A 14764-nucleotide genomic window follows, 5' to 3' on the forward strand; every position below is an offset into this window, starting at 1 on the left:
CATCAGGGGCTGCCCTTGGATTGACAGGACAGGCCTTCTTGGACAGGAACGCAACGAAACTTGACAGAAATCGGACACCTCGGCCAAGGAAAAAGCAGGAGGGGCCCGGGATTCGCCAAGGCGGGAAACACCGTAGGGCCCAGGCGGCGCCGCTTGCCCGGCTCGCAGTCCGGGCGGGAGGGGTCTATGCGCATGCGCACTGCCCCGCCCTCCCACCGCCCCGCCGCTCCCGCCGCCCCGCCCCGCCCGCGCGCAGCCCTCTGGGGCGGCCGGGCCACGCCGCGCGCCGATTGGCGGCGTCCGGGGCTCTCCCCGCAGGTGACTGACGGCGCCGGCAGCCCCTGCCCGCCGCCCGCCCGCCGCCACCGCCCGCCCGGGGTGTGAAGCCCCGCCGCTACTCGCGGGCTGAGCGTCTGCCGCTGCTGCCGTCGCCGTCCAGCCTCCGCCATGGACCTGTTCGGGGACCTGCCGGAGCCCGAGCGCTCGCCGCGCCCGGCTGCCGGTAAGCGGCGTTGCCGCCGGGCAGGCCAGGGAAGGGAGGGCGGGCGGGATGGCGGCGGCCTGAGGCCTGGGGCGGCTGAGGCGGCGCCCGCGCTGGGAGGCGGCGGGCGGCGCGGGCAGCACGGGACCTGCTCCTGCCTGGACCGGCCCCGTCCGGCCCACGCCGCCCCGCGAGAGGCCCAGTTGCTTGCGGAGCTCGGGGAGGCCGCTCCGCCATTTTCGCTACGCAGGAAGGAAAGGGCAGCGCCGCCCCGGCCACAGCCCGTCTGCGTGGCGGTGGAAGGCGCTGGCGCGGCCGCGTGGGCCGACCCGAGGGACCAGCTCTGAACGCCCAGCGGCCCCGCGGACTCCCGTGCCACACGACTCCATCCGCGGCCCGGGCTGCCCTGCGTGCCGCCGGCCCGCGGCTTCCGGGCAGCGCCTCACCCGCGGGCTGTGGAACGGCCGCGTTCCGGGCCAGTGCAAGTTCAGGGGCTTGGCGTTTTTTTGCACAGGCGATTGAATTAATCACCTTCTTAATCCTTCGTGTTTTTGAAGCCTGGAAGACAGGATGCCTCCTCCGCCATCCTATGATTTTGTGATAATTAACAGTAGTGTTTTTTTTTATCCCCTGGACCACGGGAAGTTCCCCCTTTCCCTAAAGTTAAGGGGTCCGCTCATCTGCTGAGCCCTGGCCCCTGCCAGTGGGAGGCCCTGTGGGCTGTGGTTTGAGCTCAGCATCCTAGCAGCGTGAAACGGCCCAGGTTAATCCCTGCGTCCCGTGGGTTATAGTCTCCGGGTTTCATTTATCAAAACGTGTGAATATTTCATATGCAAGAGTTCCAGCTTGATGGTGTAGTTTCGGGCCTCATTACCAAACTTAACTTGGGGGTAGAAAACCTGGAAAACTTAAGACATTCAGATTTCCAGGCCCACCTCAGCCCCAATAAATCCGAATCCCTGAGAGTGGGGTTTCCGAATCTGTTACTGAACCCCCAGGCCGACCCAGCAGGGGCTGGAGACCAGTGGTTGGGGAACTGCTGTTGTAGGGCAGACGGAGGTGAGTAAGGCCCAGCCTTCGCTTTCTAAGAGCTGCTTTCTGAAGGGTGCTAATTACGATAATTAAAACTGGCAAAAGTTAATGACTGTGGGAAATGCTGAGGGCTCTTGAGGAGGGATTGTCGCGCACCGAGAGACTGGGGAAGGAGGCAGTGTTTGAATTAAGCTTCTAAGGATGAGAAGCCTTGTGATTTGCGGTAATTCTGGGCAGGAAAACATTTTATTTTATTTTTTGAGACGGAGTCTCGCTCTTGTCCAGGCTGGAGTGCAACGGCGAGATCTCAGCTCACTGCAAGCTTCGGGTTCAAACAGTTCTCCTGCCTCAGTCTCCCTCGTAGCTGAGATTATAGGCTCCGACCACCACACCTGGCTAAGTTTTGTATTTTTAGTAGAGACGGGGTTTCACTGTGTTGGGTGGGCTGGTTGAACTCCTGACCTCAAGTGATCCGCCCGCCTTGGCCTCCTAAAGTGCCGGGATTACAGGTGTGAGCCAACGCACCCTGCCCCCACTGACCATTCTGATGGTACAGAGCATCTCAGTAACTGATCCTGGAGTCTTTGAACTTGACTCAGCCATTCATTTTCAAAATAACCACGGTTCTAGCTGTGGGTGAAAATTGACTTTGTGTAGCAGTCTTTTTTCTCTGTTGGTGGAGTATAATTTCTATCAATATATTTGGAGCAGCGTTTGGATTCACCAGTGTGCCTGTAAACCTATGAGTTTTAAAGTCTCCCTTGCTTTTTACCTGCAGTTAGGTTCTGCTTGAGGGTAGGCTCCCTTTACTGACAAAAAACCTGGCAACTCAAAATCTCATAAGTTGGCGCGCTAGCAGCCTTTTGCCAGATACAGTGGGAAAGGTACGTCCTGTTGCCGTTTGTTCTAAACTCAGTTTCCAACCTCGACTGAGCTGAAAGGGTGGCAGAGGGGGTGCATGGTGTTTAAACTGCCGACCCCCCGAGAATGGATTGATTAACTGCTCCCCATCTGCCAGGAGGACACTTGACAATTGTCAACAGGTCCTGCTTGGCTGAGTGTATTTTTAAAAATAGTTTTAAAACGAAGAAGATCTCAGAATTTGTAGATAATTGGAAGCTGAGAGAGATTAAGTACTAAAATGAGTGACAGTTGGGATCCACAGTTATCATTGCGGGCAGTTAGCTACAAACAAGATGAGATTTGACAGGTTAAAATCGTTTGTACAAGAACAGAATCTGGTTTCACATACTTGTGAAAATACTGTGATTTTTAAAAAATACCATATTTAGAATAAATCATATTGATTGCTAAAGTGAATGGAATAATGAGCATACACTGTGCATCATGACCCTCACACATGATATGTGGGTATCACAAATCTCTAATGCAGTGAACAATAAAAGACCTAGTTATTTTCACAGAGCACAATAAAAGTTGTTCAGGAAATGTAACCAGACTGTTTGGTTTAGAATCCAACTCTTCACTTACTAACTCTTGCCTTCTGTGGCTATTCCTACATCTGTAAAAAGGGGTGACACTTCCCACTGTTACTGTACAAATCAGTACAGTATGGTGCTGCACATGGTGTGGGGTAGAATGTATCGTGTTTTATAGATGTTAGCCAGGGTTATTATTTTTGAGACAGCCTCATTGTGTCGCCCAGGCTGGAGTGCAGTGACACAAACACAGCTCACTGCAGTCTCGACCTCCCCGGGCACAGGTGATTCTTCCACCTCAGCCTCCTGGGTAGCTGGGACTAGGGGTGTGCACCACCACAGCCAGCTAATTTGTGTATGTTTTGTAGAGACGAGGCTTTGCCACGTTGCCCAGGATGCTCTCGAACTCCTGGGGCTCAAGTGTTTTGCCCACCTTGGCCCTCCCAGAGTGCTGGGATTACAGGTGTAAGCCACTGTGCCTGGCTGAGCCATTAACAGGTGTTTAAAAGTGGAAAAATGCAGTCTTAAATGAATTATGGGAAAGCACTAAGTGTCCAAAGGGTGAATACTGCACTGCTTATATTACATCAAATGTATTAATATTTTGTGTAGATCTTTTTATTTTTGTTTTAAACATTGCAGCTAATGTTTCCACCCCAAACCTCTTAAATTTTTATAATCTGGAAAGATACATAGAATGCATTAAACATGTCAGGTATTTTGCTAAATTAGTAGTTTTATCAAGCCCTTAAAAGTTTTAATTGCTGAGTGAATCAAGTTTTTAAAAGGAGATATATATATATTTTACCTTAAAAAAAAGTGTTTGTTCATATCAGGCAGAAATGGAACTTTTCTATGTCAGACCCATGAAAGTGCCAACTTGATGTCTTTAGGATTGGCAGCTTGTATTTGACAATCCGTATGCGTCAGTTACAGGTGTCATGGTTTAAAATTGCTTCGCCAGTGACTTGGTTTCACTATCATAGGGTGGTTCTTTTACTTATTTGGTTGCTACACCAGTACATTAAAAAATGATGGTCAGTTGTTGAGGATGAAGTAAAATATTTGCTTGCCACACCATCTTAAAAATACTTTTTAAAAAATTGGAGGCTGGGCTCGATGGCTCATACTTGTAATCCCAGCGCTTTGGGGGGGCAAGGCAGGAGGATGTCTTGAGGCCAGGAATTTGAGAAGAGCCTGGCGCAACATCGTGAGACCCCTGTCTCGACAATTAAAAAAAAAAAAGAATATTTGAACATAAAATAAAGGTTAAGGCATTACAGGAAAACAGATTAATTGTAAAACTACATGGTTGAACAAGAAAAAAGTCATAAAAAAATAAAGTGAATTTGACTATGTAAAAATTTAAAATTTCTGCAGGACAAATGATACTATAAAGGCAAAAGACGGAGAAAATATTTACAATATACTTACTAAGGGTATGAGAAAGGCTCACAAAATTAATAGGAAAAAATAAAACCCACTAGAAAAATGGTCAAAGGATGTATTCTACTGGTCCAGAGGTGAGGGATACAAATGGCCCATCAACACAAAGTTGCTGAGGAACTAGTTACCTTTTCACCTATCAGATTAGCAACAATTGGTAACATTGGTGAATGTGTAGAGAAACAGACAGTCTCATAAAGTGTTTTGGGAGTGAAAATTACAACTTTTTGGGGAACAAATTTTGGCTTCTATCAGATTTAAACTAATATCCTTTGACGAGCAGTCTAGCATATTAAGCAGGAATACATGTATCAGGTTGTTGATTGTGGCGTCACTTGTCATATGAAGAACTGGGAAAAGCTTGAACCCATCCGTAAGGATCTGGTCGAAGGAGTGGAGATGCTTCGCATATGTTGCTGTTGGAGAGAATGAATTAGACTCGGGTGTATTGGCCTGGAGCATGCCTTGATGGGTTGTGTGAACAATATATCTGGAGTATTGTGTAGAGTATGACTCTGTCTTCTACAAATTAAAATGCATGTATCCATGTACATGAGCATTAAGGAAAGTGGAAAGGATATACTAAACTCATACTGTGGTTGAGGAGTGGTGGAACCCGTCCCCCTTTTTTCTGATAATACCTGTGTAGTGTTTGGAAAACACCTGGATTTATTTTATAGTTGAAAAGAAAATTGAGGTATAAAAAACAGCTCAAGCTTGGGGCACCATCTGACTGAATTGTAGCCAAAGGAGAGGGGGCCAGGCTCCTATTAATACTAAGCTGGAAGTTGCATTGTGAGGAATGCTTGCAAGAACTGAAAATGTATTTATTACCTGGGTAAAAGAAGACTTCCCTCATTGTACAGTGACAATGGAAAGACCTGATTTAGACGGGCAAGTTAATTCAAAAATTAAAATATGACCTGGTACAAGTGGAAGGGTTGTTTGCTCTTCAGGTTGGGCTGTTACCTGTAAATGTCCCCTCCCTTGTCCTAAGACATCTGACTGACCCCACTGAATGCAGCGTGATCGTCTGGATCATTTCATGTGGTTTTGAGTCTGTCTGGAGAATGGGCGTTTTGATTGTTAGATCCAGTGTCGTTTGGGCAAAAGTGACCTACTTCGGGATGTTAGGAATTCTTGTAAGTGGATTAGTACATTGAGTAATGGTTATCCTAAATACTTTTTTTGTGAGGTGGGAACAGAGTCTGGTTTTGTCCTCCAGGCTGGAGTGCAATGGCACTATCTCAGCTCATGGCAACCTCCGCCTCCCAGGTTCAAGCTATTTTCCTGCTTCAGCCTCCCAAGTAACTGGGGCTACAGGCACCTGCCACCATGCTTAGCTAATTTTTGTTTTTCTGGGAGAGACAGGGTTTCACCATGTTGGTCAGGCTCATCTCGAACTCCTGACCTCAGTTCTGACCTTGGCCTCCCAAAGTGCTGGGATTATAGGTGTGAGCCACCACGCCTGGCCATACTAAATACTTTTTAATGGCTTTCTTCTGCTTCTTGTATACTTGTAGAGTCTTTATGTCACTTGTAAGAAAAGTGAAAGTATTTGCAATTACTTAATTTGTTTAGAGTCATCCTGAGAGATGAGAATACATTTTCCCGTTTGTATTAGGGATATAAAGCAAAATAGTTATTTTTTGTTAACTCAGGAATTTCTTGTGTATTTTAGGTACTTCTGACCCAAAGTCCCTGGGAGAAATTTCATTCCCTTAAGTTTATAAATTTTAATTAAAGTTTTTGTGTTTAAAAGAAGAAGGTTGATACCCAGCTCATTTCTAAATGGAGGCAAAAGATGATATGGATGAGCTTCTCGGGAGATATAAATTTATTTGTTTAAGTGAATTGGTGTTTGGCCTTGCACAGTAGCTCACACCTGTAATCCCAGCACTTTGGGAGGCTGAGGCGGTTGGACCCCATGAGGCCAGGAGTTTGAGACCAGCCTGGCCAACATGGTGAAACCCTGTCTCTACTAAAAATACAGAAATTAGCACGGGCATGGTGGCTCACACCTGTAATCCCAGCACTTTGGGAGGCTGAGGCAGGCAGAACACTTGGTCAGGAGTTCAAGACTAGCCTGGTCAATATGGTAAGACCATGTCTCTACTAAAAATACAAAAATTATTTAGGGTGTGGTGGTGTGCGCCTGTAATCTCAGCTACTCAGGAGGCTGGAGCAGGGGAATCGCTTGAACCCGGGAGGCGGAGGCAGTGAGCTGAGATCACATTACTGCACTCCAGCATGGGCAACAGAGTGAGACTCAGTCTCAAAAAAAAAAAAAAAAAAAAAAAGTGAATTGGTTTTTAAGTGAGTACTTTTTTTTTTTTGAGACAGGGTCTCATTGTGTTGCCTAGGCTGGAGTGCAGTGGCCCAGTCATGGCTCACTGCAGCCTTGGCCTCCCTGGGCTCAGGTGATCCTCCCACCTCAGCCTCCTGAGTAGCTTGGACTACAGGCACCTGCCACCACACCTGGCTAATTTTTGTCCTTTTTTATAGACATTTTTTTTTGCCATGTTGCCCAGGCTGGTCTTGAACTCTGGGGCTCAAGCAGTCCTCCCACCTCAGCCTCCCGAAGTGTTGGGTTTATAGGCATGAGCCACTGCGTCTGGTTTAAATGAGCACATCTTTATACTTGAACTCTGAGGAACAAGAGGTGGGATGAAGCCTGTGTGTTTGGTTGGTGTGTTGAATTTTGCAGGAGGTGAACATGTATACTTCTAATTTGGATTCTTGTGTGCCAGTTCAGATATCTAATAACTTAAATAGAATTTCAGGAAAAAGCTGGATAATAAGGAATGATAGTTAAATTTTATGTGGAAAAACATAATTGGGCATAAAACATTTAAGACATACTTTTGGAATGTAAATCTTCACATTTTTTGTTAAAAGAGTTTCCTCACTTTCTCCTGAGGCTGTCTTTGATTACCTGAAACTCCTTATTTTCTCCAAAGCTATTTATTGAATCAGGCACTGTGCTGGGGCTAGGGACACCAGGTTCCAACAGATTTTCTTCCCTTGCAGAATGTTACTGAAATAGGATTTTTATAAACTTGTAGGTCTTTGAAGGTCCCTCCCCTCTTCCCCTGCCCCCAAATTTCTGAACGTCCGTCTTGAAGTCCTAAGTATTGTTTTCTTGGTATAGAATCAGTTTTTTGCTTCCCAGGATTCTGTTTTAAAGAAAGATTTTCATGCTTTCAATAATGAAATTATCAAGAAAATACTTATTTTCCTCAAAATACTCAGTGGCCCTGAAAATGCGTGTTAGGGCATCATTCATTGCTTTTATGTTGACTGCAACTGTTGGAAACAGATGCCCAGATTTAAAAAGCTGCTAAGAAAATATTTTTAAAAAATTTGTCCAACAGGAAGGAGAAAATTAGAATCTAATAGCAAACTTGTCTCAAAGCAGGGGAGACCACATGATCTTCCTCTTTGAAAAATCTGTCCTGGATGATGGCCACGTGCTCTCTAAACAGGTGCTCTGTGTTTTAGGGAAAGACGCTCAGAAAGGACCCCTGCTCTTTGATGACCTCCCTCCGGCCAGCAGTACTGACTCAGGTACAGTCTTCAGGCTCTCCCAGGTGTGTGTCAACGTCTCTACTCATCCTGGGATTGTAGTTGTCTCAATCTTTTTCCCTTTCCCCCATTTTCAACACACAGATGTTTTAGGTGTTGGACTGTCTTTAAGTTTTGAATCCATGGCATCAGGTAAGGCAGAAAAATCTGCTAGTCGCTAGCCCTGAGAAGTACTGCAAGAAAATGTGGAGCAGTTTTCTCTGGTTCACTTGAGTATTTATTTTACTACCTGAAGTACAATTTAACTTTTTAAGGCAGATTTTTATTTCCTTTGAAATAATAGGACTTTAAAATAGGTTCAAGATACTGTTCACCGCAGTGTGAGTTGCCACTGGATGGACGCAAGACTTTTGAGTTTATTTCAGTAACCTACATAGGTGTCCTGGTGGGATGGATTCTGAAACGTAAGCCTTACATATTGTTTATGGGCTCACTAAGTGTTCTGCTGTGTTTCAGGATCAGGGGGACCTTTGCTTTTTGATGATCTCCCACCCGCTAGCAGTGGCGATTCAGGTAAGTGGTAGGAAAAAAAATGCAAGGTGCTGGTGGAAATAATACATAGTATTTTACCCTTCTGTGAAATTTATGTATAGGTTTTAACAGGATTTTGGATGCCATTAAGTCATACAGTATAAGGTTTACTAAAACTATAAACAGGCACATTAATTGGAAGCACAAAGATAAGATAATACTATATTACTTTCTGGTGATATTAACTTCTTAAGGTTCAGATTGTTGGAACTGCCTTTAAGAATTAAGAGTTCACTAATTTACTCTTAACTTTGTTATTAACATTTTTTTAAAATTCGGAGTTCATTATTCTGATTTGCCTGGTTAAACAGAGCGCTTGACCCAAATGTATCAAGGCTAGTAGCATTGACTCTACCTTCTCCTGAACATGTTCCTTTACATGTCCTCATTAAATAGAAGGGAAGAGTAGAGCAGATTCCCGTTGCCATCGTGGCAAAGGTATGATTCTGTCTCATGAGAACTTACGTGGAGCTCTTCTGGTTGGGGAAGGTGAGGGTTAGGAGAGGTTGGGAGATAGATGGTGTGGGGGCAGGGGGGATGCAGGTAGTCCCATTTCATATGCAGGTACATTTTCTATATTCTAGAAAAAGTACTATAGTCATCTTACATAAGAATTCTCGCCGGGCGCGGTGGCTCAAGCCTGTAATCCCAGCACTTTGGGAGGCCGAGACGGGCGGATCACGAGGTCAGGAGATCGAGACCATCCTGGCTAACATGGTGAAACCCCGTCTCTACTAAAAAATACAAAAAACTAGCCGGGCAACGTGGCGGGCGCCTGTAGTCCCAGCTGCTGGGGAGGCTGAGGCAGGAGAATGGCGTAAACCCAGGAGGCGGAGCTTGCAGTGAGCTGAGACCCGGCCACTGCACTCCAGCCTGGGCGGCAGAGCGAGACTCCGTCTCAAAAAAAAAAAAAAAATTCTCAATCTTCAGGGCTGTAGACCCATACCAAAAAATTGCAGCATCCTCACGCTCACAGTGTAGCCTGAAACCTTCCCAATAAAGATAGTACCCTTAATTGTAATGAAAGTTAGGATGTTCTGGCTGGGCGTGGTGGCCCATGCCTATAATCCCAGCACTTTGGGAGGCCAAGGCGGGTAGATCACTTGAGGTCAGGAGTTCAAGACCAGTCCGGCCAACATGGCGAAACCCCGTCTCTACTAAAAATACAAAAATTAGCTGAGCATGGTGGCACGTGCCTGTAGTCCCAGCTACTCAGGAGGCTGAGGCAGGAGAGTCGCTTGAACCCGGGAGGCGGAGGTTGCAGTAAGCTGAGATCACGCCATTGCACTCCAGCCTGAGTGACAGAGCAACACTCTGTCTCCAAAAAAAAAAAGGAAGTTAATATGTTTAAAGAAGGCTGTTAAGGGATTTAATAAAAGAAATGAAGATACAGCATAGGGTCTCTTATCTACAGGACAAAAGACAATAAAGTAGTAACAATTTAGAAGATTTGCATAACACGATTAGCAAGCTTGATTTTTTGGATATATAATCTTGGGTCTAGTGTTTTAGATTTCTTGAGAAGATAACACATTCTTTTTTGTTTTTTCTTGAGACGGAGTCTCGCACTCTCACCCAGGCTGGAGTGCAGTGGTGCAGTCTCAGCTCACTGCAACCTCCACCTCCCGGGTTTAAAGTGATTCTCCTGCCTCAAGCCTCCTGAGTAGCTGGGACTATAGGCATGCGCCACCATGCCCGGCTCATTTTTGTATTTTTAGTAGAGATGAGATTTCACCATATTGGCCAGGCTGGTCTCGAACTCCTGACTTTGTGATCTGCCCGCCTTGGCCTCCCAAAGTACTGAGATTATAGGCGTGAGCCACTGCACCCTGCCGATAACACATTCTTTTTTCTTTTTCTTTTTTTTTTTTGAGATGGAATCTCGCTCAGCCGCCCAGGCTGGAGTGCTGTGGCACAATCTCAGCTCACTGCAAGCTCCGCCTCCCGGGTTCATGCCATTCTGCCGCCTCAGCCTCCTGAGTAGCTGGGACTATGGGCGCCTGCCACCATGCCCAGCTAATTTTTTTTGTGTTTTTAGTAGAGATGGGGTTTCACCGTGTTAGCCAGGATGGTTTCCATCTCCTAACCTCGTGATCTGCCTGCCGCGGCCTCCCGAAGTGCTGGGATTACGGGTGTGAGCCACCTTGCCTGGCCCAATAACACATTCTTAAGCAGGCAGGAACCACTTAAAAAAGTTAATTATGTACTAAGCCATAAAATAAGCCTCAATAGTCTGTTTTTTGTACAGACTACATTCTCTGACTACAGTGTAATTTGCTTAGAAGTCAATAACAAAGCTGCAAGGTGTCTTTGAAATTTTATTATTTCCTTTTCTTTTTTTTTTTTTTTTTTGAGATGGAGTATCACTCTGTTGGCAGGCTGGAGTACAATGTCACGATCTCGGCTCACTGCAACCTCTACCTCCCGGGTTCAAGTTCCTATCCCAGCCTCCCGAGTAGCTGGGACTACAGGTGCATGCCATCACACCCAGCTAATTTTTGTATTTTTAGTAGAGACGGGATTTCACTATGTTGGCCAGGATGGTCTCAATCTCTTGACCTCATGATCCGCCTGCCTCTGCCTCCCAAAGTGCCGGGATGACAGGCATGAGCCACTGTGCCTGGCCTTTTTCTTTTTCTTTTTTTTTTTTTTTTTTTTTTTTTGAGATGGAGGCTCGCTCTGTCTCCTAGGCTGGAGCGCTGTGGTGAGATCTCATCTCACTGCAGCCTCTGCCTCCTGGGTTCCAGTGAGTCTCATGCCTCAGCCTCCTGAGTAGCTGGGATTACAGGCACTACCACACCCGGCTAATTTTTTGTATTTTCAGTAGAGACCGGGTTTCGCCATGTTGGTCAGGCTCGTCTTGAACTTCTGACCTTAGATGATTTGCCCGTCTCAGCCTCCCAAAGTGCTGGGATGACAGGCGTGAGTCACCACACCTGGCCATCTGTTTTGGAATTTTAAAGGAAGATAGTTTCACATCCATTTGGGGAAAACTGGAACCCACATAGTAAGCCACAGGACACTAATGGGGACCTTTGGGAGAGATACTGTTGGAAACATCTGTGTTGCATTATGCAGGGTGCATATGTGTATCATGTTACACTGTTGCAGAAATAGGTCCTTGTGCAAGTAATTTACTCTTCTTGAGGGCAGGAACATTTTCATTACCTTTTCCTCGGCACTAAGAAATGTCTGACACAAGGAGTTCGAGACCAGCCTGCCCAACATTGTGAAACCTCATCTCCACTAAAAATAGAAAAATTAGCTGGGTGTGATGGTGCACGCCTGTAGGCTGAGGCAGGAGAATCGCTTGAACCCGGGAGGTGGAGGTTGTAGTGAGCTGAGGTTGCGTCACTGCACTCCAGCCTGGGCGATAGAGTAGACTCCGTCTCAAAAAAAAAAAGACACCTTGTGTTTACAAAAAAATTAAAAAATTATCTGGGTGTGGTGGTTCCTGCTTTCAGTCCCAGCTGCTCAGGAGGCTGAGGCAGGAGGATCACTTGAACACAGGAGTTGGAGGCTGCAGTAAACTATGATCATGCCGTTGCGATCTAGTCTGTGTGACAGAATGAGACCCTGTCTCAAAAACAAAAAGAAATGTCTGGCAAAGAGTAGGTTGAGTAAGTACGTAAGTACTTGCATCCTTTTTTTTTTTTTTTTAAGAGAAGCGTCTCACTACTTTGCCCAGGCAGGTCTCAAATGCCTGGGCTAAAGTGATCCTCCTGCCTCAGTCTCTGGAAGTAGCTGTGACTACAGGCATGTGCCACTGCGTCTGGCTATTGCATACTTAAATGCAGATAACATATCAAGTCATTTATTAGGACAACAGCTGCCCTTAGTGGAGATTGATGTGTTAGGCACTGTAACAAATGCTCTTCTTACCTGTGCTCACCTGTTTTCAAACGTCCCTCTGAGATGACAGTATTCTTACCATGTTACGCATAGGTGAAGACAGCTGAGACTGAAAGGTTAAGTTGCACACCTTTTTGAAACTTGACTTTTCTCATTTCAAACACATATGCACTGCAGATTCCCTTAGCTCTGGCTTTGAGTACAGATTCATTCTTTTGCTAGTGGGAACAGCTGTGGCAGCCCTATTTTGCCTTTGAAAGGATGTATTACAGTTCTTAAAGGCTGCCATTTACCTCATTTTGAGTCCTTTTGGGTACTACTTTTTGGACCTTGTTTAGGGTATGTTAGTTTGCTTACAGATTTTGTAAGTGTTTTTTTTAACACTAAGAGCCTGTGGATATAAAAACATGTATATGCTACAGGCCAAAAAAATATATATGTATTTTTACCACTGGGAAAAGTCTTTTACAAACTCCTTCAGCAGGGTCAGTTTGACTCAGGGCCTAGATCTTTCTGTTCTCTCACTGTGGGGGCCTGCCCCACCCCCGCACCACCATGAAGACACAACTCCTGGGTCCGCCTGCCTCTGCCAGACCTTGCTTGAAATGACCTTGTGTTTGAGTGCTAGGATGAAGCCCAGTCTGCTAGTGACTTTTTCCAACAGTCTACAGCTGTGTTTCTGTCCGGCTTTTACTTTATTTCCAGGTTCTCTTGCCCCGTCAATATCCCAGATGGTAAAGAATGAAGGGAAAGGAGCAAAGAGAAAAACCTCCGAGGAAGAGAAGAATGGCAGTGAAGAGCTTGTGGAAAAGAAAGTTTGTAAAGGTTTTCAGACAGTTTGAAAACAAATGTATTAGACTTCATATTTTAAAACAACCCAGAGCAAAACCAGTTTCAGCTTTCTAATAATACTTTCTTTTTATGTCTGTATTTAAGAAATGAGTAGGGTTCCCTTTTTGCAAATGAATTTCCAAGTTTCTCTGTGCTTTCTCCTACTTTTCATGTACATCTATCTCTGATCCTACCTTTGATGAGATAGGAAACCTACATTTGTATTTGTTCCTCAAGAGTTAAAAAATACAGGTGGTTTTTTTTCTTAGTCTTCTGCAGTGAATGGTTAGTTTTTGACCACCTAGTGTCTCTCTGACTTCCGATCTTTGTTCGCAGTTTGTCGATTAGTGCCTTGAATTACGTGATTTAGCTTTGTAGGCAGCTCCCCTAAGCCTGGAAAAAGCCGTTGAAATTTGTAGTCAGTTGTGTAACTTGTCAAAGTTAATGGGGAAGGAAACGAAAAGTATTAACTAAAGAGAATAAATACTTCAGTTGTGGTACTAAAGTATTCTTGAACTGTGGAATTTTCTTTCTTTCTTTTTTGAGACGGAGTCTCACTCTATCACCTGGCCTGGAGTGCAAGTGGTGCGATCTCTGCTCACTGCAAGTGCTACCTCCTGCCTCCTGGGTTCACGCCATACTCCTGCCTCAGCCTTCCCGAGTAGCTGGGACTACAGGCACCCACCACCACACCCGGCTAATTTTTTGTATTTTTAGTAGAGACGGGGTTTCACCATGTTAGCCAGGATGGTCTCGATCTCCTGACCTCATGATCTGCCCACCTTGGCCTCCCAAAGTGCCGGGGTTACAGGCGTGAGCCACCGCGCCCGGCCCGAGCCGTGAGATTTTCATTGACAGCGTTGTCCTTTGCCATAAATTATCTCAGTGAAAGCTGTACGATGCAGGCAGAGGTATGTGAAAAAACCCACTTGTAGCTTTGCTGGGAAGATGTCATCTTCAGTTTAGCTTGTCACTTCCCAGAGGACAGCTCTTCACAGTGTTTATTATTTGGCATTAGTTATCAGAAAATGAGCTTAAATGAGCCTAACCATTAAATGTAAGTAGATCTCTGCCTGCATTGGAATCTTTTATCTTTTTCTTCCTCAGTTGAAGTAAAAGCAACCAGTCTTAAACTGTTCAAATTCTTCACCAGCCTTGAGCTTGGAAATACGTATTTTCAGGGCATCTTACAGGGCTTTTGACAAACTCTGCTGACTTGCGTTTGTCCTTGTTCAATTATCACAAGACTAATTTGCACGTGATCCTTTCCCCTGATTTGAATCTCACTTCTCTGGGATGGCAGCACATCCCTTGCCCTGGTGCTTTGACTTATACCCTAGACAGAATTGTTTTGTGCTCACTGACTCCTCTTTCGTGTCCCTGTGCAACCTCTTAGAGCTCACCCTGTCCAACAGTGCTCTGATTTTAGTTACAGATTTGCAGCTGGGAAGATGCCTTAAGGGGTATTGCTTATTTGTTTGCACCATTAGGATATTGTTGAGTCAGACAGTCATAATTCCCTCTCATTTGCTCTGGGACTAGGGTTTCCAGAGGGTTGGGCACAGTT

The 14764-nt window shown here is 45.6% G+C and overlaps 1 protein-coding gene across 4 annotated transcripts in view; it reads left to right on the forward strand.

Moving 5' to 3' along the window:
• Positions 1–252: 252 nt before the first annotated feature.
• The window catches only part of ILKAP (ILK associated serine/threonine phosphatase), a 32841-nt gene continuing 18329 nt past the window's right edge, over positions 253–14764 (forward strand). For 2 of the 4 annotated variants that reach the window (XM_030916416.1, XM_030916418.1), the window contains exons 1-5: positions 253–502; positions 7900–7965; positions 8068–8115; positions 8440–8496; positions 13072–13191. In XM_030916416.1, the coding sequence (XP_030772276.1) occupies positions 448–502; positions 7900–7965; positions 8068–8115; positions 8440–8496; positions 13072–13191 (346 nt within the window). In that variant the 5' untranslated portion in view covers positions 253–447. Of the gene's footprint in view, positions 503–7899; positions 7989–8067; positions 8116–8439; positions 8497–13071; positions 13192–14764 lie in introns of all 4 variants that reach the window. The other 2 variants (XM_030916417.1, XM_030916419.1) reach the window with 2 other exon arrangements.

This window comes from Rhinopithecus roxellana, chromosome 14 (genome assembly GCF_007565055.1).
Source record: "Rhinopithecus roxellana isolate Shanxi Qingling chromosome 14, ASM756505v1, whole genome shotgun sequence".
Classification (NCBI taxonomy): domain Eukaryota; kingdom Metazoa; phylum Chordata; class Mammalia; order Primates; family Cercopithecidae; genus Rhinopithecus; species Rhinopithecus roxellana.